Source organism: Phytophthora parasitica (genome assembly GCF_000247585.1).
Source record: "Phytophthora parasitica INRA-310 unplaced genomic scaffold supercont2.80, whole genome shotgun sequence".
NCBI lineage: Eukaryota > Oomycota > Peronosporomycetes > Peronosporales > Peronosporaceae > Phytophthora > Phytophthora nicotianae.
The window spans coordinates 172,117-193,019 of record NW_008649066.1 but is presented as its reverse complement, the minus strand read 5'-3'; the positions used below and the strand labels follow the sequence as shown (position 1 = coordinate 193,019).

At 51.1% G+C, this 20,903-nt stretch overlaps 10 protein-coding genes across 39 annotated transcripts; 6 read left to right on the top strand and 4 right to left on the bottom strand.

The window, feature by feature from the left end:
• Positions 1-832: 832 nt before the first annotated feature.
• PPTG_18261 (hypothetical protein) lies at positions 833-1,690 on the top strand (the record flags this gene model as incomplete). The annotated part of the gene is made up of 1 exon (XM_008916253.1): positions 833-1,690. One exon carries the CDS (start codon positions 833-835, stop codon positions 1,688-1,690), a length of 858 nt encoding a protein of 285 aa, XP_008914501.1.
• A 333-nt stretch (positions 1,691-2,023) lies between these two features.
• On the top strand, positions 2,024-3,579 carry PPTG_18260 (hypothetical protein; the record flags this gene model as incomplete). Its single annotated transcript, XM_008916252.1, has 3 exons — positions 2,024-2,671; positions 2,739-3,083; positions 3,154-3,579. The coding sequence occupies 3 exons, from the start codon at positions 2,024-2,026 to the stop codon at positions 3,577-3,579; spliced, it is 1,419 nt and encodes a 472-aa protein (XP_008914500.1).
• A 226-nt stretch (positions 3,580-3,805) lies between these two features.
• Positions 3,806-5,076, bottom strand: PPTG_18259 (hypothetical protein). Its single transcript, XM_008916251.1, has one exon. The coding sequence runs from the start codon at positions 4,687-4,689 to the stop codon at positions 4,054-4,056; it is 636 nt and encodes a 211-aa protein (XP_008914499.1). The 5' UTR covers positions 4,690-5,076; the 3' UTR covers positions 3,806-4,053.
• Positions 5,077-5,170: 94 nt separating this feature from the next.
• On the top strand, positions 5,171-7,277 carry PPTG_18258 (imidazoleglycerol phosphate synthase, cyclase subunit). The gene is made up of 2 exons (XM_008916250.1): positions 5,171-5,989; positions 6,056-7,277. Exons 1-2 carry the CDS (start codon positions 5,286-5,288, stop codon positions 6,996-6,998), a joined length of 1,647 nt encoding a protein of 548 aa, XP_008914498.1. The 5' UTR covers positions 5,171-5,285; the 3' UTR covers positions 6,999-7,277.
• Positions 7,187-9,739, bottom strand: PPTG_18257. 2 transcript variants are annotated; one of them, XM_008916248.1, is made up of 3 exons: positions 9,373-9,739; positions 9,114-9,253; positions 7,187-9,033 (listed from the first exon to the last, which is right to left on the bottom strand). In XM_008916248.1, exons 2-3 carry the CDS (start codon positions 9,139-9,141, stop codon positions 7,235-7,237), a joined length of 1,827 nt encoding a protein of 608 aa, XP_008914496.1. In that variant the 5' UTR covers positions 9,142-9,253; positions 9,373-9,739; the 3' UTR covers positions 7,187-7,234. The 2 variants fall into 2 exon arrangements, with proteins under 2 accessions (XP_008914496.1, XP_008914497.1); XM_008916249.1 differs by lacking the exon at positions 9,373-9,739 and having other exon boundaries at positions 7,194-7,792; positions 7,862-9,033; positions 9,114-9,141.
• On the top strand, positions 9,505-12,646 carry PPTG_18256 (hypothetical protein). Its single transcript, XM_008916247.1, has 3 exons — positions 9,505-9,701; positions 9,793-11,274; positions 11,349-12,646. Exons 1-3 carry the CDS (start codon positions 9,687-9,689, stop codon positions 12,240-12,242), a joined length of 2,391 nt encoding a protein of 796 aa, XP_008914495.1. The 5' UTR covers positions 9,505-9,686; the 3' UTR covers positions 12,243-12,646.
• Positions 12,281-13,236, bottom strand: PPTG_18255 (hypothetical protein). Its single transcript, XM_008916246.1, has one exon. The coding sequence runs from the start codon at positions 13,169-13,171 to the stop codon at positions 12,554-12,556; it is 618 nt and encodes a 205-aa protein (XP_008914494.1). The 5' UTR covers positions 13,172-13,236; the 3' UTR covers positions 12,281-12,553.
• A 304-nt stretch (positions 13,237-13,540) lies between these two features.
• Positions 13,541-18,692, bottom strand: PPTG_18254 (hypothetical protein). Of its 29 annotated transcripts, XM_008916217.1 has the most exons (11): positions 18,581-18,692; positions 18,107-18,477; positions 17,965-18,039; positions 17,804-17,899; positions 17,593-17,724; positions 16,831-17,522; positions 16,661-16,762; positions 16,488-16,596; positions 14,444-16,402; positions 14,160-14,372; positions 13,541-14,087 (listed from the first exon to the last, which is right to left on the bottom strand). In XM_008916217.1, exons 1-11 carry the CDS (start codon positions 18,612-18,614, stop codon positions 13,653-13,655), a joined length of 4,218 nt encoding a protein of 1,405 aa, XP_008914465.1. In that variant the 5' UTR covers positions 18,615-18,692; the 3' UTR covers positions 13,541-13,652. The 29 variants fall into 29 exon arrangements, with proteins under 29 accessions (XP_008914465.1, XP_008914466.1, XP_008914474.1 ...); XM_008916218.1 differs by having other exon boundaries at positions 18,107-18,692; XM_008916226.1 differs by having other exon boundaries at positions 14,160-16,402.
• Positions 18,693-18,808: 116 nt separating this feature from the next.
• PPTG_18253 (hypothetical protein) lies at positions 18,809-20,156 on the top strand (the record flags this gene model as incomplete). Its single annotated transcript, XM_008916216.1, has 7 exons — positions 18,809-18,896; positions 18,955-19,115; positions 19,184-19,242; positions 19,324-19,532; positions 19,601-19,694; positions 19,768-19,952; positions 20,023-20,156. The coding sequence occupies 7 exons, from the start codon at positions 18,809-18,811 to the stop codon at positions 20,154-20,156; spliced, it is 930 nt and encodes a 309-aa protein (XP_008914464.1).
• Positions 20,157-20,292: 136 nt separating this feature from the next.
• Positions 20,293-20,685, top strand: PPTG_18252 (hypothetical protein; the record flags this gene model as incomplete). Its single annotated transcript, XM_008916215.1, has 1 exon — positions 20,293-20,685. One exon carries the CDS (start codon positions 20,293-20,295, stop codon positions 20,683-20,685), a length of 393 nt encoding a protein of 130 aa, XP_008914463.1.
• Between the last annotated feature and the right edge of the window lie 218 nt (positions 20,686-20,903).

Sequence of the window (20,903 nt, the reverse complement as noted above, 5' to 3'; positions counted from 1 at the left end):
CTCGTCAGCTGCGCTATAGAAAGATGCGTCGCTGGCGAAACTGGATTGGCTGGCGGTGGACGCCTCACTGTCCGAGGACAATGCGCGTTCTCTGATTGGCCAAAAGAGTCGCATGACGCGTTCTCTGATTGGTCAAAAAGAAAAAGGGACACAAAGGGACACCAAACTTGTTGACTAGATAGCCAAAAGTAGGAAAGATCAAATGTAGTTGTTGTTGTTGTTGGCCTCGCGGGGGAAAGGTGTACGCCCCCGGAGACCGCTCCACCCGCCGCCAGCAAGCTGGTCGCGCGCGGAAGTCCCAAAAATGAGAGTGAAAAAGTCCGCCAAAACGGCGAAAACCAGTTTTCACACTGATTAGAACAGATACTACACTTGATCTTAGCCAAAAGGCCGAGAAGGTATGACTTTTTGACAAGTTGGGGCATCAGTTACTATATTCACTGTGAGACCTAATGTACAGCAGGCAAATGTTTAAATAGATTATTTCAAAATTAGCTCCTTTTGTATATTTCTGGGTGTAAATTTTTCGTTTTTATACTGTTGTAATTTGATAATTTTCAAAATGATACAAAGTTGAAGTTTTATTTCGTTTACCTACACTCTCTACACTAACCATTCCGGTTCACTAGTGCCGTTGCTGCTAAGCTACCTCGCCTTCACCTTTCTAACCAAGCACAGCGACAGCCAACATGCTGGGGAACTAAACTGCTATCGCTACCTACGCCACCACGGGAATATTCCACATGCTGATCGCCAGCCAATGAAAGCCCGTTCCGCCAAACTACACCCTCATTGTTTAGACGCAGCAGAGCACCTACCTCTTCCCTACACGATGTCCGAGCGAGCAGAGCGACTATCTGGCCTACAGAATGGCGCTGTGGGCTCCATCGCCGGCATGATCGAAGTGATGCTGCAGCAGCCTACCGTCGCCATCAAGAACGCGGTGCAGCAGGGCCGCCCGATCCCGTGGTCCGTACCGGCACTCTACCGCGGCGTGGGCGTGTCGCTGGCCTCCATCGCACCTGTGAGTGCCATTCAGTTCGCAGTCAATGGCCGGTTGCTGCGTGGCTTGACGGATCCGACCTCGGCTCCTTCGGACCAGACAAAAGTGCTGTGCGGCACACTCTCGGGCGTCGCGTCGGCGGTGCTCAGCGCCCCCGCGGAGCTAGTAATGACATTGCAGCAGAACAATGGCAAGAGCTTCGGTGCGACGGTCAAAGAGGTCGCTCAGCAACACGGTGTGGTGCGACTGCTGAGGGGCTTTTCGGCCACGGCAGTGCGAGACGCCGTGTGGTGCGCCGGATATTTGGCACTGGGCCCCGTGTTCACCCGCGAGATGCACATACTGAGTCCCGCCACCTTCGGAGACGTTAACACTGCCACCAAGTCGCAGAAGGCGTCGGCCTCGATTGCCGGCTGCGTCACTGCTGGTCTGATCACGGTAGCGGCCACTCAGCCTGTGGACACCATCAAGACTGTCATGCAGGGCGAGGCTATGGTGCTGCCCTCCGGTCGCACACCCAGTACGCTCGCCACGGCCTGCCGCATCTATCGCGAAGGAGGCTTGGCGCGATACTACCGTGGCATCGTTCCGAGAGGATGCCGCTTGGTCGGCGCCGTCTTCATCCTGGGCCAGTCGCGCATCAAACTCGAGGAGGTTTTCGAGGAGCACGAGCTGCTTAAGATCTAGGCCAGTATTCACCACCGTAGACAGACACTCCCTTTCGTGATATGAAACACTGTCATCACACCGAGTAGCATGAACCTCGTCGTTGATTTTTCGTAAGCTTACTTGTCCTCTGAATGCCTCCGTTGTGAACAATCGACTTACACCCGCCGCCTTTGCACCCTGATACAGACACCATCAGTTGACAAGAAACAACGGTGCCATCTATGATGTTTCCGCCGTTAAAGCTCTCTGTTGAAGTCAACTCTTGCACCATTTTGTGATTTGTTTTCCTACGAGGTCACGTTTACTCACGCAATTTGTCACTTGCAATCACAAATCACAAACCACTGGGCGATGGCGTTCCTGCAGGAAGAAGACGACGCGAGAGTTTTCGAAGCGGCGCTGGGCTTTGTAGACGAATGCTCACTCGACTGCCCTGGTCTCAGTGCGGAGATTTCGGCTCCCTCAACAGCTCAAACGTTGGAGCTGCCATTCAAACGCGAGCAGTGTCGCGGGGTGTTAATCGGGGGGCCGTCATTCACCATCGACTGTCGAGAAGCGGCAACGATGGTGCCGTTTAACATGAAAAACCTTGTCGACGGGGCAATCGCTTCCGGTTTTCGGTTAAGTTTACCGTCAAGTGATGAAACCATGACTCGACCTAAGGCTTCAAAGACCAAGAAGGTCCCAGCCAACCCGAACCGAGTTCGAGACGAGGCTCAATATGAATTGGCTTTCCTTCGTGAGAAGGTGGTGGAGCTGGAACTGCAATTAAAAAATCTGCAGCTGAATACAAAATCAAATGGGGAATTTAGTGTGAAGGCGTCGGTACCGAGAGAGTTAATGCAAGTGCCGCGAGTCTGGAAAGAGATGGCTGTTCGACAGAGACGACGACGAGAACAAGTACAGCGCGAAAATGTGCGCTTGAGGCTTATTGTTGAGCGGAAACGAAAGATGGCGACGGGGCTGAGTGCGCTATTGCGAAAACGACTTACACAGCAGGTAAGATTTTATTTTCTCGAGCTGCTAAACGAGAAAATTTTCGCCAACTTGAGCTTCGAGATTGCAGGGAGCGGAATGCTGGCGTGGAAAAGGATCAAATATCACTGAAGACCGCACAGCGTGCGTGCTGGACTTTCAAGGTGATATTGGGGACTTCCACGATCTTTTCCAGCACCTTCAAATCGCATGCCACGAAATCGACGCTGTGTTTGCTGCTAGCGGTCTCTCATCGATGGAGTTCCCTACTAATGATGTTCATGTCAGAGAAGGCGTTGACGTCAAGTACATCGAAGTTTTTGCCAATAAGTTGCTACCTTTCAGCCTGCACAAATGTGGAGAGGCGGCGTGGGACCATTTTAAAGGAGTTGAAAAGCACTTTGGCAACGGTGGCCTGTATGAGAAGGCAGCAAAGGTAATCCCACCATTGACCTCCCTGTAATGAAATGTTGATCTAACCTGCTGTGCCACACTGAAACGTACAGAATCTAGATCAGCCTTATACCATAATCGAAGACTTTACCAAAGAAATGTTCTCAAACAATTCGCGAGCGGATGTGAAGGCCAAACAGATCGTGCAGCGTATCGTGGATCCAGATCGAGACATGATCCTTTTCGTTTCAAGCGTGGCACCTATCGAAATCAAGCACAAACCGATTGACGGCCTAGTCTACCATGCGCGAGAGTACGCTCTAACCAAGCGCTTTTCAGAGTCCACGCCCGAGCACGAGTTATCGCTATTACAGCTCTATGTGCGGATTTCCTTCGACTATGATCCTGGTGTCGTGTTCGACTCCCGCCATGTTCGCTCGGTCGCCCAGTTTGTGATTGGCAACGTTGTCGGTAGTCTTCGTTGCTATCAAGAACGTATTGAAAATGCTTTGATCGATCAAGCATTGAGACGATTGTAACGAATACTATCCGTCCATTTCCTGCTTAAACATCTTGAATACACAGGACATTCACGAATACAATGTGTCGTGTTACGGCTGCAACATGTATTAATACATGTATCATGTATCACATTGCCATGCTGACGCAGCGGTGGAGTACTTTGAATCATAGTGATCGATCAAAGGTGATTTGTGGGTGGCTGTATGCTGCGTGTTCGATATCAAGATGAAAAGAGACAAACGAACATCACCCAAAACTGCTCTTATTATTGAAAACGACACCACAATTACCGACTTACGCACTTGTACATACACTTCACCTCACACTCATTTACGCTTACGTACTCAAAAACAACTAACAGCAAACACTGAACGGCAATGCAGCTCAAACTGTAGAGGAGCATAGCTTGTCATCGCATGACGAAGTTCGATCCTTCACCACTAGACAAAACCATTGCACTGAACAATTGCACCGAAGAATCGATGAGTTGCTTACACGGTTGCAACCGGCGTGTGGACGGCATTGGAGTACTCAACCTCGCCTGCTTCACCCGCAGCAGGCGTGTGGATGATGTTGGCGTAGGCTTCCTCAGCCTTCACCGAAGCAGGCGTATTGACACCATTGCAGTAGTCCGTCTCACCTTCTTCTGCAGCTCCCTTGCGGTTTCTCGCGATCACAACGGCTGCCACCATACCAAGCACTCCGACCAAGCATCCAACGACGACAATGGGCACGGTGGCGCTGCCGCTCGAATCGTTGCTGGGGCTCTTCTCTGCTTCGTATTCTGCACGGGTGGTGGAATACGCCACCCCAACTGTGCCCTCGCTCGAGTATGCCACGCCCACAATGCCAGTGGTTGAGGCGGACGAACGCTCGTCCAATTCCGCTGTGTCAGCACTTTCCGTCGGTGCTGCCGTGGGATATGTCGGTGCTGGAGTTGGATCGCTGAAGTTGGTCGGTGCCGGTGTTGGGATATTTGTAAGTGTCGTGGGGGCGGGGGTTACAATGACAATATCTGCGTTGTCCGCCTGCGCCGATGCAGAGAGCTGGATGGCATTCTGCGGGTTTCCAGCCTGGACAGCACTGGCGATGGTCAGGAAGGTCGCGACGAAGACGGTGAACTTCATGAATCTTGAATGGGGAGTTCCGCGCTTGAAAAGGTAAAATGCAAAGTGAGTGAGCTGCAGGACGAAGCTTCACGCGAGTCGACCCTGGTGGCAGACACTGCTGTCATGTTGCATGTAGAATCTTGCTACTGCAACGCTTTACACTGTAGAGACCCACGCGCTCGAAGCACCCGAAAGTCTGTCGTTGCTGTATCTATCGGTTGACCAGCAGGATAAGAAAACCTTTACAGAGGAAATGCCGTGACCGTCAGCGTGTAAAATGCCAGGCAGTGGTTGATGCCGTCATGTGGTGAGCCATTCCACTGCCAATAGGTCCCTCTGGCGAGAGATCCGGTACATCGTACATGACCTCCATCTGGAGAGATCACCCAGCTGTAGTTAATCAACAACTGTCGGTCACTGGTTTGTTGATGTTTGTGGCGAGCCTCTGCGGCGTAGAATATTCACATGGACGAAAACGCATCAGATCTGAGTTGAAATCCTTCAATTGTGCACCACACGACGTTGCGCAATCTTTACTTGTATCGAAGATCAACCAATCAAGTGCCAATTAGTGCACTGTAATCGTCGCAGCAACGCCTGGACAGAACAAAACGATGGTGGAGGTGACGGTGCTGGACTACGGCGCTGGCAACGTGCGCAGCCTGAAGAATGCTATCCGCGCTGCGGGTCATTCGGTAAAGGATGTGTCCTGTGCTGAGGATATCCGCAACGCTGATGTGCTCATCTTTCCGGGCGTGGGCAACTTCCGTGCCGCCATGGAATTCCTTAACACCAGCGGCTATGTGGAGGAGCTCAAGAGTTACATCGCTGCTGACCGCCGTTTCATGGGCATCTGCCTGGGCATGCAGACGCTGTTCGAGGGATCGGAGGAGTGTCCCGAGCTCAAGGGCCTGGGCATCATCAAGGGTAAAGTGGCGCGCTTCCCTTCTGAGCAGGTGACGGTGCCGCACATCGGCTGGAACGGCATCAACGCCTGGAAGAAGTCGGCGCTGTTTGCTTCTTTGCCCGTAAGCACAGAGGAAGCCATGGTCTATTTCGTGCACTCATTCCGTGCCACCAAGACGGACAAGAACGCTGACTGGGTGCTATCCACCACCAATTATGGAGAATTGGAGTTCGTCAGTGCTGTGCAGAAGGGCAACGTCATGGCCACGCAGTTCCACCCAGAGAAGAGCGGGGCAGTCGGTATTGCTATTCTGAAGGGTTTCTTGGAGAACAAGGATCTTGCGGACCACGACGCTCCGATCCCCACGGCAGTCGCGGCGCCGCGAACGACGCTCTCCAAGCGTATCATCGCGTACGTGAAAAATCTGGATCCGTTTTTGTGGGTATAGCGGTTATTTTGACGATTTTATCGCTGTAGGTGTCTGGATGTGCGTGCCAATGACCAGGGAGACCTCGTGGTGACTAAAGGCGACCAGTACGATGTTCGTGAGACTTCAGATAGCGCTGAAGGAGGCAACGTCCGCAACATGGGTAAACCGGTGGATTTGTGCAAGCGCTACTTCGAGGAGGGTGCGGATGAAGTAGCGTTTCTCAACATCACGAGCTTCCGTGAACAACCGATGGGCGACTTGCCAATGGTTCAGGTGCTAGAGGCCAGCTCTGAGTGCGTGTTCGTGCCGCTCACGATTGGTGGTGGTATCCGTGAGTACGTGGACGATCAGCAGAAAACCCACTCGGCGCTGGATGTGGCAGCACTGTACTTCCGCTCGGGTGCTGACAAGGTTTCTATCGGTAGTGATGCCGTGTACACGGCAGAGAAGTATTACGCGAATGGTGGTAAGGGTGACGGTAGCAGCTCGATCGAGACCATTTCTGCTGTGTACGGTAATCAGGCCGTAGTGGTATCCATGGACCCGAAGCGGGTGTACGTGGCCTCGTTTTATGATGAGAACGCCAAGGGCCACAACGTTGTGAAGCTTTCGCAGCCAGGACCGAACGGTGAGGAGTACTGCTGGTACCAAATGACTGTCCGTGGTGGCCGTGAGGCCCGCGACATCGACGTGGTGCAGCTGGCCCAGGCTGTTGAAGCTCTCGGCGCTGGTGAGCTTCTGCTTAACTGCGTGGACATGGATGGGCAGAAGGCCGGCTATGACCTGGACCTGATTTCACTGGTGAAGAAATCGGTGCGTATCCCCGTTGTTGCGTCCAGTGGTGCTGGTAAGCCCGAGCACTTCACGGAAGTCTTTGAGAAGACGAACTGTGATGCTGCCCTCGCGGCCGGTATCTTCCACCGTAAGGAGGTGGCCATCCAAGATGTCAAGGCGCAACTTCACACTGATAATATTAGTGTGCGTCTCTAGGCGCATCTTCATGCAGTAGCGCAGCCGCACAGGAGCAAAGTTCAGTGACTAGATGCATGATACGTGCTTCTGTTCCTCACAAAAGTGGCACTCTAGCATTCCTTCGCTAGCGCATCTTGCAGCTCCGTTCACACATATCGTGCAGGGACCTTACGTACACACGAACACGAAAAAAAATAGAGCAAAACCACAGCGGAAACCTTGTACATGTACATTTTGCATGTCTTCCTGGAATACTATCCTTGCTCAAGTGGTTGAGGAAAGTAGAATATTTCTCCGTCGTCATTTTCAGTAACCTGTCCAAAACAGTCACTCCTGACTTTTGACTCGCGTGGGCCAGACCTTCGTCCTCCAAGCGGGGTTGCTATCCGTACTTCTTGTTGTTGATCGTCAGAAGGATATTTCTCTTTCAAACTACCCTTGGTATCGCTAGTGGGCGATTCCATGAAATTCGAATGAGCATGCGGTATTGATCCGGCCGTTTGAGCTCGCCACGGTAATGATGGTGATCTACAAGTAGTACTACGAATAGCACCGGCAGATCGTCGAATTCCTAAAGGCAAGGCGCCACTGGGTGTACTACACCCCTGAACTCGTCCGCTTGACGTGTGAGGTCGGTTGGCAGCTTTCGTGGCAAGTAACATTTGCTGCTTGTGCTTTCTACTCGATGATGCAGCATCGTTCGTGCAGGTAGAAGACGACGAAGGCCGAGACGGTAGCGGTACAAACACTTGAGAGTTCTTTTCTCTCTCCAGTAGATCCTTGTAGTCCAACATGATATCACGCGTGCCATTCTGTAGATCATTACGCACAATAGGGTGATATGACACATGTAATCCAAAACAATTCGTTCCAGCCCATACCTGACTTCGCTCTATCTCCTGTAGAATTGCCACATTTTCCTCTTGCAGATTTGTCGCTAGCGTTGCAAGTGGCCCTTTAACATTGTTGAGATCCCCTTGAGTATCCTTCAGGAGGCCAGCCAGTTTTCGAATGCATGCATCCAGTTGTGCAAGTCGCTCTTTGTGATACATCAAAAGATCTTTGGCCTTGCTCATCCGCTGATTCAGCTGTTGAGACTGCTGCCCGCACGTTGCGCTAACCTTTCTCAATTCATTCTGTAGCTTTTCGCTGTTATCCTTGAGTTTTGCATCGATTGCATGCACAAGACCAGCACGCGCAAATTGGTCGAATTCGCTCAGCGTCTTTGTGAGATGCTCGCTGTGTGCCTCCAATTGCTTAACATTATTGACGAGCTGTACTTGTCTTGCGTCTTGGGCGCTCTTGTCCGCCTGTGTCTGTGTTTGGAGTCCACTTAGTGTTGCTGTTAGAGATTGGAGGTTCGCAATGGCTTGAGTAGTTTGCTCATCCAAGGCTCGAAGTTGGGCTGTTGAAGCTTGCTCAGCACTTTCAAGTTGCACAATGGAATTACGAGCCGCTGTCTGCTTGCGTGTGAGGTCCAACATATTCACGTTTAGCTCTGCCACTTGCTGTTGACGCTGGCGGTCTCCATTAACGTAGGTGCTGAGGGATTCAAGCTGGTCCGTCATTTTCGAGAATCGCAAAGCTGCGGTCTCCAGCGATGCCTTCTGACCCGTAGCTTCAGGATTAAACACTCGATTGAAATCTTCGATCCCCAGCTTCGTATTCACTTGGTTTTCCACTTGTCGTGCAAAAGTTGCAAAAAGATCTCGGACGTGCTGCTCCATTGTAACGCGAAGCCTGTTCAGGTCCCACGCATTTGCATCGAACACGGACACGTCCAGCTTGGTGCTTTGTAACGTTGCCAGCGACGAAAGATCTGCCTTCTGGGCCAAGAGCGCTGCCATTTCCGATCTGATGGTGTTTATCTGAGCGTCCACATGAGCCAGCGATATTTTTGTGGATAATGCAGCATCCAACTGAGCTCTTGTCACGAAAGATGCTAGCAGCTCCGCTGTTCGCGCTCGTTCTTCCTGAGCAACGCGACCGGTAGCTCGTAGTTCTTGCACTTGAGACTTCAGTCGATCCACTTCGGCCAACATATAGCGACTATCTGACCATATACGAAAAGTACACCGAAAAAATGAGTTGCAGAACAAATCAAGTAGGCCACCTACTGCAGGTGATCCTCACCTGCAATGCCCATGTGAACTTCCGCCATTCTTCACGATCTCTCAATTGACCCGACCCCACTACTGTACTAATAACAATTCTCGAGAGATTCTCGAGTATTATTAGCGAGTGCTAGTTGGCCTTTTCGGTGCGAACATGACCTTACAACACGGTCAGAAAAAGGGTCAGAGTGAGGTGATCAGTGATCGCATCGTACGCGTCCATAACTTGCTGCTGGTGCTTATTAGAGCCGATAGCTCCTTGGTAGAACGAAGATTACCTTATCGATATCTTCCGACGCTACATTGATCCACTGCTTCAACAAGCTGGCGTTTCCTGCAAGGTCTGTCACTGGTGCAACCTTCGCGTCACTTTCGCGCGACTGTTTCGGTGGTACCGCTGTCTCGGATATTTCCGAAGGGGGAACAAGTTGTTGTTAACAGCCGGACAAACCCGGAGCCGCAGCGCAGTGATTCCTCTTCCTCCGCGGCGCGTGCGTGGCTTCCTGCCTCAAATCCAAGGCAGGCCCCACCGCTGTCTCTTCCCCAGCTAGACGCCTTCGCTTCCCAAGCTCGTTCGCTTCCTTGTTTGCTCATGGACTATGAATTGGTGCGCACTTCCAAGTCAATATTGAATCGCTGCTCAAACCTCCCTGTGTGCAGAGTGCAATTCATCGTTCTAATTTTTCTACATGTCACAGGGCGACGAAGGGCTCATCAAGGAGTCCGAGCTGGCGAATGGCCCGACCTTCGAGGACTTGGCCATCGATGACAGCCTGAGCGACCTGCAGCGCGTCACCAAATACGTGTGCAGCAACATCCCGCTACAGCGTGTCATCCACGTCAAAATGCTGCACGAAACGGCGCGCTCTGTGGGCTTCCAGGCTACGTGCGATCAGCTGCTGCCGCTGCTCGAGCCCCTGGTCTGTGACGTCGAATACGTCGTACGCCAACACGTGGCACTGCAGTTCCCTCCGCTGTGTCAGTTCCTAGTGGGAGCGGATCCCGACACGGGCTATAAAGTATTGCTAGATAAGTTGATCCCGCTGGTTACTAAGCTTGTGTCGGACGACCAGCATGAGGTGCGCTCCGCTGCGAGCGAAAGCCTCGTGGAGATGGCAGCGCTGGTTAAACCCGAAGACCAGGGACAGCACGTGCTGACCATTGTGCTACCATTGGCACATGACGACGACAATGAACAGTTCAGGATTTCTGCTGTGGCACTTTACAACGGATTAGCGGAACATTTCGGTCCCGAATTATGTCAGCAGTTTTGCGTGCCGGAGCTAATTTCACTGTCGGAAGACCCAGTCTTTCGAGTAAGAAAATCGACGGCACTCAGCTTTTCTAATGTTTGCAAGACGGCAGGAGTGGAGTTGAGCCGGGAGAGACTCATCCCGGCTTTTCACCGATTGGCGAAGGACGATATTTGGGGTGTGCGCAAAGCGTGTGCCGAGTGTCTGGTTAATGTTGCATTGGCGCTGGCGCCTCCAGACAGGGGGCCAATGTTGGTACCTTTATTTGAGAGTTTTATTGATGATTCATCACGGTGGGTGCGGATGGCTGCGTACCAGAGTTTGGGGCCATTCCTGGCGGCATTGGAAAAAGATCAGGTTACAGATGAACTGGTGGGTCACTTTACGAGCATGGCAACAACGGCGGCATCGCAACTGGGTGGAAGCGGCGAAGTGGACATCAAATTTCATTGTGCGTTTAATTTCCCGGCGGTAGTGAGTATTCTGGGCCCCGCAGATTGGCTGAAACTCTCCCCAGCTTTCGAGCTGCTACACAATGACACTTTCTGGAAGATCCGGCGGTCATTTGCGTACTCATTGCACGAATTGGCGAGGATTCTTGGACGGGGCATTACAGAAACACAGCTAGCCACAGCGTTCGACAGTTATCTTCATGACGTGCAGGACGTGCGGCTAGGCGTGATGCTGCACTTTGCTGACTTTTTGGAGAATGTTTCGCCATCATTTCGTGAAAGCTATTTACCAGTGCTCGCAGAGTTCGACTCATTCGACAACACTACCAAATGGCGCTTCCGTGAAGTGCTGAGTGGCCAACTAGCGCAGTTGTGCCACACTTTCACGCCCGAGGCGACATTTTCAGTGATTTACCCCTTGGTATTCAAGCTCGTTACAGACCCGGTTTCTGTTGTTCGAGAACAGAGCTATCATGTACGTGACCAAGTATTTCTTAGCGTACTGACGGGATTATGACACGCTAACATTTTTATCTTGGTGAAATACAGGCGTGTCCTCTACTGGTGGCACGTTTGAGCTCAAATCCAGATTGGCTCACTGCTGTTGTTGACAAATTCGTGACTCTCGCAAAGTCGTCACATTATCAGGACAGACAATGCTTCGTGAAGATAGGTGCATCATTCCTGTCAACCACTTCTCAACAAGACGAGGATGCAGGCGAGGCCCTTGAAAAGGCAAAGGCGGCGCGAAGCTTCTTTACATCTAAACTTGCAGCCGTACTATTCACGCTCGCATTGGATCCGGTATCGAATGTCCGAGTGGTATTTTCCGAGATTGCGATCAAACACCAACAATTATTCCGAGAACATCCCGACTGCCCGGACTCCTTGCGGGAGATTCTTACAGCAACGGCGTTCACCTGCGTCGACGAACTCACTACTGTTTTGTCTGAACAAGTAAAAGTGCGACTCGAAGCACAGGCGAAGATTGAGGCGGAAAGTAACAGTATGGACAAATTACCAGCAACCACCATAGATGCTGAGAAGGAAAACGAGAGCAGCCTCGAACCAAAGTCGGAGATCCCTGAGCCAATAGAAGCTGCAACCGATGACAAAATGTCTTCAGGTGGTGCAGTAACAAACCATGTAGCGCTTACACCGGCTGCATCATTGGCCGCCCCACCAATAGAAGCAGGAGACGCTGCGGAGTCTGCATCGGTACACACAGGAGATTCAGAGGAAGCTATCGTTGCTGCACCAGCGGATAGTTCAGAGACAATTTCCGAGTCAATAATGGTGCCAACCGACGAATTAAACTCGTCCATGGCAACCTCAACGGAAGAGCCCCCACCCTCCGAATTCAATGGGGAGGTGTCAAGTCTGGCAAGTACAGATGCAACAGGAGAGTCGACCAAAGTGGCAGAAGAGTCTGCTGCGTCGTAGTCGTGCGTGAGGAGGATTGATGAATGGATAGATGAATCTAACAGTTAGAGGTAGCGGGTAACTCGACAAACAAAAGACGCCGCCATATGATTTCGGGGCATAGAAGCCAAGCGAGACGTCGACATCTCGAGATCGATCAAAAGCACCAACCAAATACCGTATCGTCATTTCGCTCCTCCAACGTCGCCCAAAAACTCGAGAAGGATACTGTATGTGCTAATAAAAAGTGACAATAGGAAGTGCGTTGCTGCGCGTTTCAACCTTCTTTCTGCCTTTTAACAAGTATTGTAACAATTCGGCTATCTCCTCGTCTACTGCTTTTCTGCATACTTCGATGCCGCGTTAGCCATTTCCTTAGCAGCATTTACTGCCACCGAGTTCTTCGCTGCGTCCACCGACTCACAGAAAGCTGGCTGGAAAGTACCCTGAAAAATGTCGTTGCAGATCTCCTCCACTGCTCTGATACCTTTGGCCGCCGTCTCGGCACCGCGGCTGACTGAGAACTTCTCGAGCTTCTGACTCAGCAGCGGCACAAAAGCTGTAACTTTAGCCTCGGCTTCGTACAACGTCTTTTGTGCGTCGTCCGGGTGCACCGAGTACACGCATGTCTCCTCGACAGTGGCCACTGATCGCAACGACAGGTTCGTAGACTTGAGCACCAACTGCTTACGCTGAGAGTCACACGTCGTCTCCTCGAATACGTAAGTGCAGTCCCCCAGGGCGGAGCGCACCCAGCCCGGCAGGTTCTTCTGGGTCACCTTCGCGAGTCGCGTAGTCACGAGGCGGCCCTGCGAGTCCAGGCACCGGTCCAAAATGTCCACGCGCTCCACATGTGCGAGACGTTCGTTCGGATACTTGTTCCAGAAGGCGCGCGTAACGACGTCCCATTGGAACGGGTATACATGGCGAGTCTCATTAGTCAACACCATCGTCCTTTTCGTCTTGTGAGACTTTGAGACTGACGACGAGTTCCACACCGCAAGAGCGAGAAAACAGCCAGTGGCTGAGTGACGGAAAACACAACGGATAGCCTCGAAAACTAAATAAAAAGCGAAACAATGGGTGCCAAAATAGAAATAATGAACATTCTAGAACACTATAACCTCGAAATTCGATAATACATGAATGCCGTGATTTTGATAATCACCACGCTTCCATTTTTGGCGGTGGTTGGACAGGTATCCGCATACCGTACATCTGAGATTTTGAGACGTGAGTTCACTTTCACTTCAACTCTCATGCGCATATTACAGAGGTGGCGACGTGTGGACACCCAGCAACAGCAAATAGACTAAAGCATTTAGGACTCATGGCTCGTGTTATCGAATAAGTTATTGGTGCGGCCTTGCGTGCAGCTAATAGCTTTTCAAAACTGAAATGATGGAGGTATCGTGTGGTGACCTGGATGACTCAAGTCGATAACAGGCCAATATGATGCCGCTCCATTTTGGCGCGGTCAATGAAGATCTCCACTAGCCGCCGTCGCGTGTCGTCCAGCTTGTTGGCGAGGTACTTGGGCACGATAGAGCTGTCTTCCTTCGTGGCGAAGTGGAACGCCACCAGGCAGTCCACCGCGGTCTTGCGGACGTTAGAACTTGCGTGATCGAGGCGTCGTGACAGCACGCTCATAATGCGCTGGGCCACGTCGTGCTTATGCAGGAATGCTGAATTTTGGGCAGAACTGCGCTCGCAGATCTGGAAGCACACCTTGATGAGCCGTAATACCACTTGCAGTGTTGGAGGCTCTCTGTTAGAGTCCAACGGAATCAGCACTGACAGCGTCTGCTGGTGGTCGCCCGCAGAGCTCACAAGGTCGTGAAGAATCCGCTCCATCAAATGGCGAGCCTGTTTGACAGCCGTATACAGTGATACGTTAGACCCCACCAGCAACAGCTATGCCGCTCGACTCCGACTTACCACGTCAACTTGGTCGACCATCGCATCAATCAAACGCTGAAGAAGCAGCTCAAAAAACATTTGCGCCCGAGAAGGCTGCGCTTCCACTAGCCGTTGTAGCACCTTAAGAGCATACACATTCCCTTCGGTAGCAGCGTCTAGTAGTAGTAGAAGTAGCCGCCCAAAGCAACGATCCCAGGTCTCTGATGATTTAATTTCAATGAAATGCAAAGTCTGTTTCATACAGAATGTTAGTTTGCCACACACAACATTAACCGAAGCAATGAAGAAACACACACATGTACCTTGTGCAGTGCATGTTTCAGTTCCGCCTCGGACAGATTGTTTTGCTCGAGGATATGAAGAATATCTTCAAGCTGATCATCGTGCTTGTCCACTCTATCTCCCACAGACGAAAACAGGGCACTGGAAAATGAAACGTTTTCGGCTGGCGTTGCCTTGGCAACCATCTCGTTCGCTCGCTCGACCGCCGCAGAGCTTCTTTGTCGAACGTTAATTGATTGGCCCTCGGCAGGTAGCGGCGAGGTTTTCTGGGACGTCGTGTTTATCCGCTTTTGGCTGTTCTGTCGAGGAGGACTGGAGGAACTCACACTTGGTGACTCTACTCGCTTGCGGCTCCGCTCTGGTTTGGGTGCTGGAGGAATTTCCTGATTGTCATTATCGTCATCGCGTGTTCGCGTGGAAAGTGGAGCTGTTGATGAAGTAGAAAATGGTGGCCTTGGTGGGTTGCTGAAATTGAGCACAATCTTCTTGGACTTTAGGATCTTGGAAACAACCAAGCGCTTGGATGGAGGAAGTAGCCCCAGTACCACCTCCATCTCTGAACCGTAAAGCTGTGCAGCAACCGAGACTAGCTCGCCACATGCCGATGAAACAGAAACCGGGACGTCTGTATCCATGAGGAGAGCGATTTTGAGCAGAAAAGACCTCATGTGGCTATTGTTCGCACCATGTTTCATGTACTCTTCTGCCCCAGGCAGCAGTTCGCGCAAGAAGTGGCACATAGCCGCCTTGACTTTCATGTTGCTTCCATCTCCCAACATCGATATCACAATAGCAGCCAGCGTCGAACTATCGACTGTTGACGCGATGTACTCCAAATTCTCTTTTGCACCTGCTCGGATCGATTCCTTCGTGTCAATAAATTTTTGAAACAGTTTCGGCAGAACTGTTTTCAGGTGAGGTAGCAGTCGCTGGCTGTCGTTGGAAAGCTTCAGGAGAGGTAGCAAATTCTTCAGCACACTCTGCGAGACGCGATAGTGGGAATCGCTTAGATGTTTGATAAACGCTGTCAGGATCCGGCCGTCCACCTTGTGAACTCCGCTCGCACCACTTTCGATCTGGTCAACTCTCCTTCTAAGATATTTTCCGATATATTCTGCAGCCTCCAACCTGGTAGACCAGGAGCTCCTCTCGATGTTCCGAATTGCTTCCTCGAGTTGATCTGCGACTGGTAATTGTGTAACCTTAGGCCGCTCTGACGATTTTGTCGGTGCAATTCGCTTAGGCTTAATGTCCCCGGAGTCGCTCTTTGAATTGTTGGTTCTAGAGCTCGATGCATTTGACGCAGTTGGTGAAGGTATAGACACAAGTGGTAGTCGTTTCGGACCACGGGTCTCCCCTTCATCGATATCCATTGGAACTGGCGATTGAGTTTCTCCTGCAAGCTGAATTCGCTGTGCTTTAAAAGCCTGCTGCTGGGAACTGGTGTGAAATCCTGCAGTAGATGGTTCCTGTCGCGACGTGTGGCTTTCGTTCGTTGACTGTGATGGCTTCGATGGATTCAACACCCGGAGAGGACCTGCAGCAGTACTCTTTTTCTTTTCATTCGCCGAAGCAGAACTATCTTTCAAGACTAAAGATTTTGCTCGAGCAGCTAGTCCGACACGCATTGGACCGTGCGATAGCAATCGCGAAGACTGCACGTTTTTTTCTCCAGAATCAATGCCAACTGAGGTTAAGCCTCCTCCTGGTACGCGCATTGGCAGTTTTCCGGCACTCAGTTCTTCTCCATCGAAGCGCGGTTGCTCATCACTGACTCTCACTGAGTTTAACACTAACGGCTGAGCTGTATTTGTTGTCCGAAGCGCTGAACGAACAACACCCGAACTCTGGGGTGCTGCAGCATCCATCAAGGAGTAATCTCCGTGTCGTGCTGCTTTGGCGGTGAATTTCGAGGGATCGTCGTTTAAGTTTTTCTGCGTCGATCCATCCAAGCGACTAAGAATGCTTTTAGCCTCGTCCTGTGTTACACGATAATCATGTCACCAACAATAATGAACGTTAGCTAAGCTATCCCAAATGTCATTTTCGTTAGGAATTACTTACCGGGAAGAGATGATGATAAGACCAATAGCATTTTCTGGACTGCGCGCGCACATCCCCCAGAGCGTCTTGCAAAAGAGCTGGCATAATCGGCACAAACAAATCCGAGTGCCTGAACCAGTGACGTTAAGACCAACTGCACTCATTTGAGTTGCAGGATAAACAACAATACGTACTTGCTGAGGAAGCTGACACTCCACTTCTGAAGGATTAGTGTCAGATAGCACACGGCGTTGTATCGCAGCACTTGGTTCCGAGATTTAACGCATTCGATCAACCTAAGCATTATCAGATACCACGAGCGTTAGTTCAGAGCAACAATGTGGTAAAACCCAAGTCAACTTGCTTTGGAATCACGCGCCCGTAGCCGTTGCTCGTACTTTCAATCATGCTTTTGATCGTAGTATCTGCTGAGGTCGAAATCACTTGGATAGTCACGTAGGTCGCCTTGAGTAGATTGCCAAGACAAATTTCTGCGTGCGCATTAAACTCGTCCCGCAGAGTATTGGCAAGCGTTCGGATTGTCTGACATGCTTCTCTGGACACGGAAGATCGCAAGTCACTCACTTGCAAGCACAAACGCTCACGAACCGACCGTAAGCCCTGGGATAACAAAGATAGCGCAGTTCCGCTGTTTGAAGCTTTGCTACATCGATTCGCCAACTTCTGAAGCATCTTCAATCCGTCGACACGCTTGTCCCAGTTATTGTCAAGCTCCAGTTTGTCAAATATCCCACCCAGTTGCTTCTGAAGTTCTTTCTCCGAGATGTCGTTGCTGCCTGCTCCGAAAGAACTTTCTGCGCTGATTTCCTGAACAGTTTGACTGTCTGTGGAAGATGCTTGTGACGGAGACCGCTCGCCTCCTGTAGAAGCAGCTACAGCCTTAGCCTCGTTTAGAGTTCGGCTATGTACAGACGCCAAATACCGTGCCATTGAAGAAGAAGATGACGACACGTGCAGATCGTACGACGACAAGATCGACGACAACTCATCTGGAAGGACGTTGTTAGAAGCTGGGACCTCGCTGTTTACTAGCGACTGTGAACAACACAAAACTATTCAGAAAACTCCCCATAAAACCCGATCACAGCAAAAATCGTAAACGTACCGATCCGCCATCGCGCGATCGCGCCGCACACACATCATCCGCCACGCTTTTAGATCGAATTGGGAGTCCTTTAAACCTTTCAGTGAGAGTCTTCATGTGTGCTGCGCGAATATTCTTATACTCCAAGTCACTCTGCATTATATGGAGCATACACAAAACAGTTCAGTTCCACATCGCTACAGCTCAACCACCAGCCTTTAATCTCCAGTACCAAAAGCGAGGGCCCAATGAATGTGTAGAATTTCTCCAACGTTGTAATCGCTGCAGCGCGCACATCTTTCGACGAGTCTTCCAACAATTTTAACACCTGCACACAATCACTGTAAAAAACCACCACTCTCTCCGCTCTCCACTCCAATTAGCACCACTCACATCATCTAGCAGTTCGTCTTGTCGCTCCTTAAACAGATTGTGTCTTTCTAGACATCTCCACACCGCGTGCAAGCTCTAAACATCACAACAACTGTATCAGATCTTCTATCTCCAGCCTTTATCTCCCTCTGGTCATGTGTACCTGCTCGCGCGTGCGCCAGTTCTTGTGACTCATGCATCCTTTGAGCTTGTCCAGCACCGTAATAGCGTCCAACACGACGGAGATCTCCACGACCACGTCCACAGCCTTCTGTCGGATCGGTAACTTGTTGTCCCCGAGGCGCTCTACGAGGCTGATCCACAGAAGCTTTAAATATGAGCGTAGCGTGCTCTCCGTCACGCGCGCGACCAGCAGCTCTAAAATCTCCAAAGCTCCGAGCGCAATTTTCGAGTTGTGGTCACGTAAGCAGGGAAGAACATGCGGGATCAATGTGGCTGAGGACTCGGGAACCGCGTCTTGCCGACGGAGCTGCTCCAACAGTCCCGTTACACCTGCCAAGCGCTGCTTGGTGGCTGTGGAATGTAATTTCAAGCGTTAATCAAGGAGTTCAGAAGTGAAACTCGGCAATTTAGCAAGACCATTAGTCGTAGAAGGAAACAAACAGGGTAAACGCACCTGTAGAGCCTAAAAGTGCTGCTGTTTCCTCCATTCCCAAGTGCAGCTCGATGCGACGTCTGGTATTGCAATGGCGCCTTCTACAGTTTGAATATGGCTGCTGACTATTGGTGGAAAAATGGAGATGTGTTCTCGAATCATGTGGCGTGATGAAAGTTTCTTTCTACCAATTAGAACACAAGAAGGAGTATCCACACGGCTCAGTTCTTCTTCTTCGCTCAGGCTGACATGTCGGCCGGTCCGCGGGTTCGTCGTGCCGCAGCGGCCAATGAGACTGTCGTGATGCGCATATGGCGCTGGGTGAAGATCACGATCTGTAAGTGTCTTCAAGTGATGTGATGGTACTGTAGCGTGTAGTCTGACGGCTACTGTAGGGCACGTGTTCTACGGACAGAATGAGTGGCAGCGTCTGTGCAGCCCGACGGGCGCTACAGTGGATGAGGAGGAGCGCATCGTGCGCTTTCGCACGGAACTTGCGCTATCAACTCAGATGGTGCAGACGTGCAACGTGGTGTTCGACAACGAACCGTTTCCGGTACGTTGAGTCACGGCTCGAGGGTGTCTGGTGCTTGGACTCACTTTTGATTGATTGTGATGCCGTAGATGGAAGCAACACTACATGACGTGGCGACGAGAGCAAAGCTCGATGAGAGAGACGTAACGTGAGTGGAGGTTTAGAATTTTTGTTGTTGGTCGAAATATCTGGTAACTGGTTTGTGCGTGTTGACGCGGATGCTGTGCAGATTGATGACCAACGTGCGCTCGTGCCTCCAGCGCTGCAACTTTGTGAACAAGGTATATGCACGCGTGTACGCGCTGAAGAATGAAGCATACAGCTCGTCGAAGCCCGACCATGAGGAGATGCTGGAGCAACTGTGGACGAACCTGAAGCCGGATATTCGCCGTGAAGGCGGACGTATTACCAAGGAGTGGGGAGAGATTGGCTTCCAAGGTGCGCTCTGCTGGTACTCAGTATCTGCTTATGCATGTGTCTTAACTGCACTGAATTGCTGTGCGTAGGCACGGACCCGATGTCGGATTTCCGAAGCATGGGTCTCCTTTCGCTGGTGCAGCTCAACCACTTCACGAAGAGCTACAGAATTGAAGCCCAGCGGTACGTTTGCAACCGCCCAGCATGAGTGATTTCGCATGAGTAACCCGCCTATGACATTTACTCCTCGTGGTAGTGCTTTGGAGGAGTCGAACCATCCGACCCGCTGGTATCCGTTCGCCGTAACTGGAATCAACGTGACTGCCTTTGTGATCGAGCTGATTGACGAGCGTCTGTTAGACATCAAGCTGTACCGCCATGCTGGTGCTGGTGGAGATGACAATGTGGATTTCGGCTTGAAACAGCTCCACGATTTCTACGGTACGTCTACCGGAGCTCGATCATCCTTCGAATTATAAACTTAATCTTTCTCTTTGTTTGTTGCCTCCAGCCACGATCTTCACTCGTTTCAATAAGCTATGGGTGGACACAAACCCCCGCGACGTGATGGCGTTCCCGTCCATCTTCCAATCGCTCAAGGATGACATCCGCCGCGAGTTGACTTCTAAGTCGTTCCGCTACTGAGGACGCGGCCAAAGTCTGCGACGTGTGACAATTTAACCATAACACGTTACACCAAATGTTTTTAACTTTGCCGCTCCCATCCAATCACTTGTCTCGAAACACATTGCACTGTAAGGGACACGAGAATTAGACGAGCATGGGCACCGGACGGTCGGGATCAGGCAGGGCGCGTGCGCACGCTAAGAAGAAGCAGTACAAACGTGGTCATGCCACCAAGAATCGTGCCCGTGACATCGACCAGATCCAGGATGACCTACGCGTGGAGAAGTTAACGGGAAAGTCCATGGCATTCGAGGAGGACGAGGACCTACCGGGTCTGGGTCAATTCTACTGCACACCGTGCGGTCGCCACTTCATCGACGCCAAGACACGCGATGTACACCTCAAGACCAAGGTGCACAAGCGGAGATTGAAGGACGTCGCACAGAAGCAATACACACAGAACGAGGCTATGCAGGGCGCTGGCAAAGGTGTTGAGACGTACAAGCCGGCGCACCCTAAGGAGACCGATGACATGGACGACCTGTAGAGTTGCTTTGAATGCAGAACCAGCACTGGCATATTCATTTGTAGTGCTGCAGCGTGCAGATTACGAGGATGGCAAATTATTGGTCAGTGTTGCTGTATAAACTTAACGAAACATTCATTACAGAATTGATTGACGAGTTGGCTGCATGTGGAATGGGCTGAGATAGACATGCCGAAAATAGCTGCTCGATATGAACCACTTCTTCAAAAGTCCATGGT

What these genes read in the sequence shown, in the direction of transcription:
- PPTG_18257 (XM_008916248.1), bottom strand. Translation starts at nt 9,141, where the DNA reads ATGGCGGAAGTTCACATGGGCATTGCAG. An exon ending in AGTTCACATGGGCATTGCAG is followed by an intron (nt 9,034 to 9,113) that starts GTGAGGATCACC and finishes GTATATGGTCAG; the next exon opens with ATAGTCGCTATATGTTGGCC.
- PPTG_18258 (XM_008916250.1), top strand. Translation starts at nt 5,286, where the DNA reads ATGGTGGAGGTGACGGTGCTGGACTACGGCGCTGGCAACGTGCGCAGC. An exon ending in CTCTCCAAGCGTATCATCGC is followed by an intron (nt 5,990 to 6,055) that starts GTACGTGAAAAA and finishes TTATCGCTGTAG; the next exon opens with GTGTCTGGATGTGCGTGCCA.
- PPTG_18255 (XM_008916246.1), bottom strand. Translation starts at nt 13,171, where the DNA reads ATGGTGTTGACTAATGAGACTCGCCATGTATACCCGTTCCAATGGGAC.
- PPTG_18259 (XM_008916251.1), bottom strand. Translation starts at nt 4,689, where the DNA reads ATGAAGTTCACCGTCTTCGTCGCGACCTTCCTGACCATCGCCAGTGCT.
- PPTG_18256 (XM_008916247.1), top strand. An exon ending in TTCGAGAACAGAGCTATCAT is followed by an intron (nt 11,275 to 11,348) that starts GTACGTGACCAA and finishes GGTGAAATACAG; the next exon opens with GCGTGTCCTCTACTGGTGGC.
- PPTG_18254 (XM_008916217.1), bottom strand. Translation starts at nt 18,614, where the DNA reads ATGGAGGAAACAGCAGCACTTTTAGGCTCTACAG. An exon ending in ACTGGCGCACGCGCGAGCAG is followed by an intron (nt 18,040 to 18,106) that starts GTACACATGACC and finishes TGTGATGTTTAG; the next exon opens with AGCTTGCACGCGGTGTGGAG. An exon ending in TACGGGCGCGTGATTCCAAA is followed by an intron (nt 16,763 to 16,830) that starts GCAAGTTGACTT and finishes GATAATGCTTAG; the next exon opens with GTTGATCGAATGCGTTAAAT.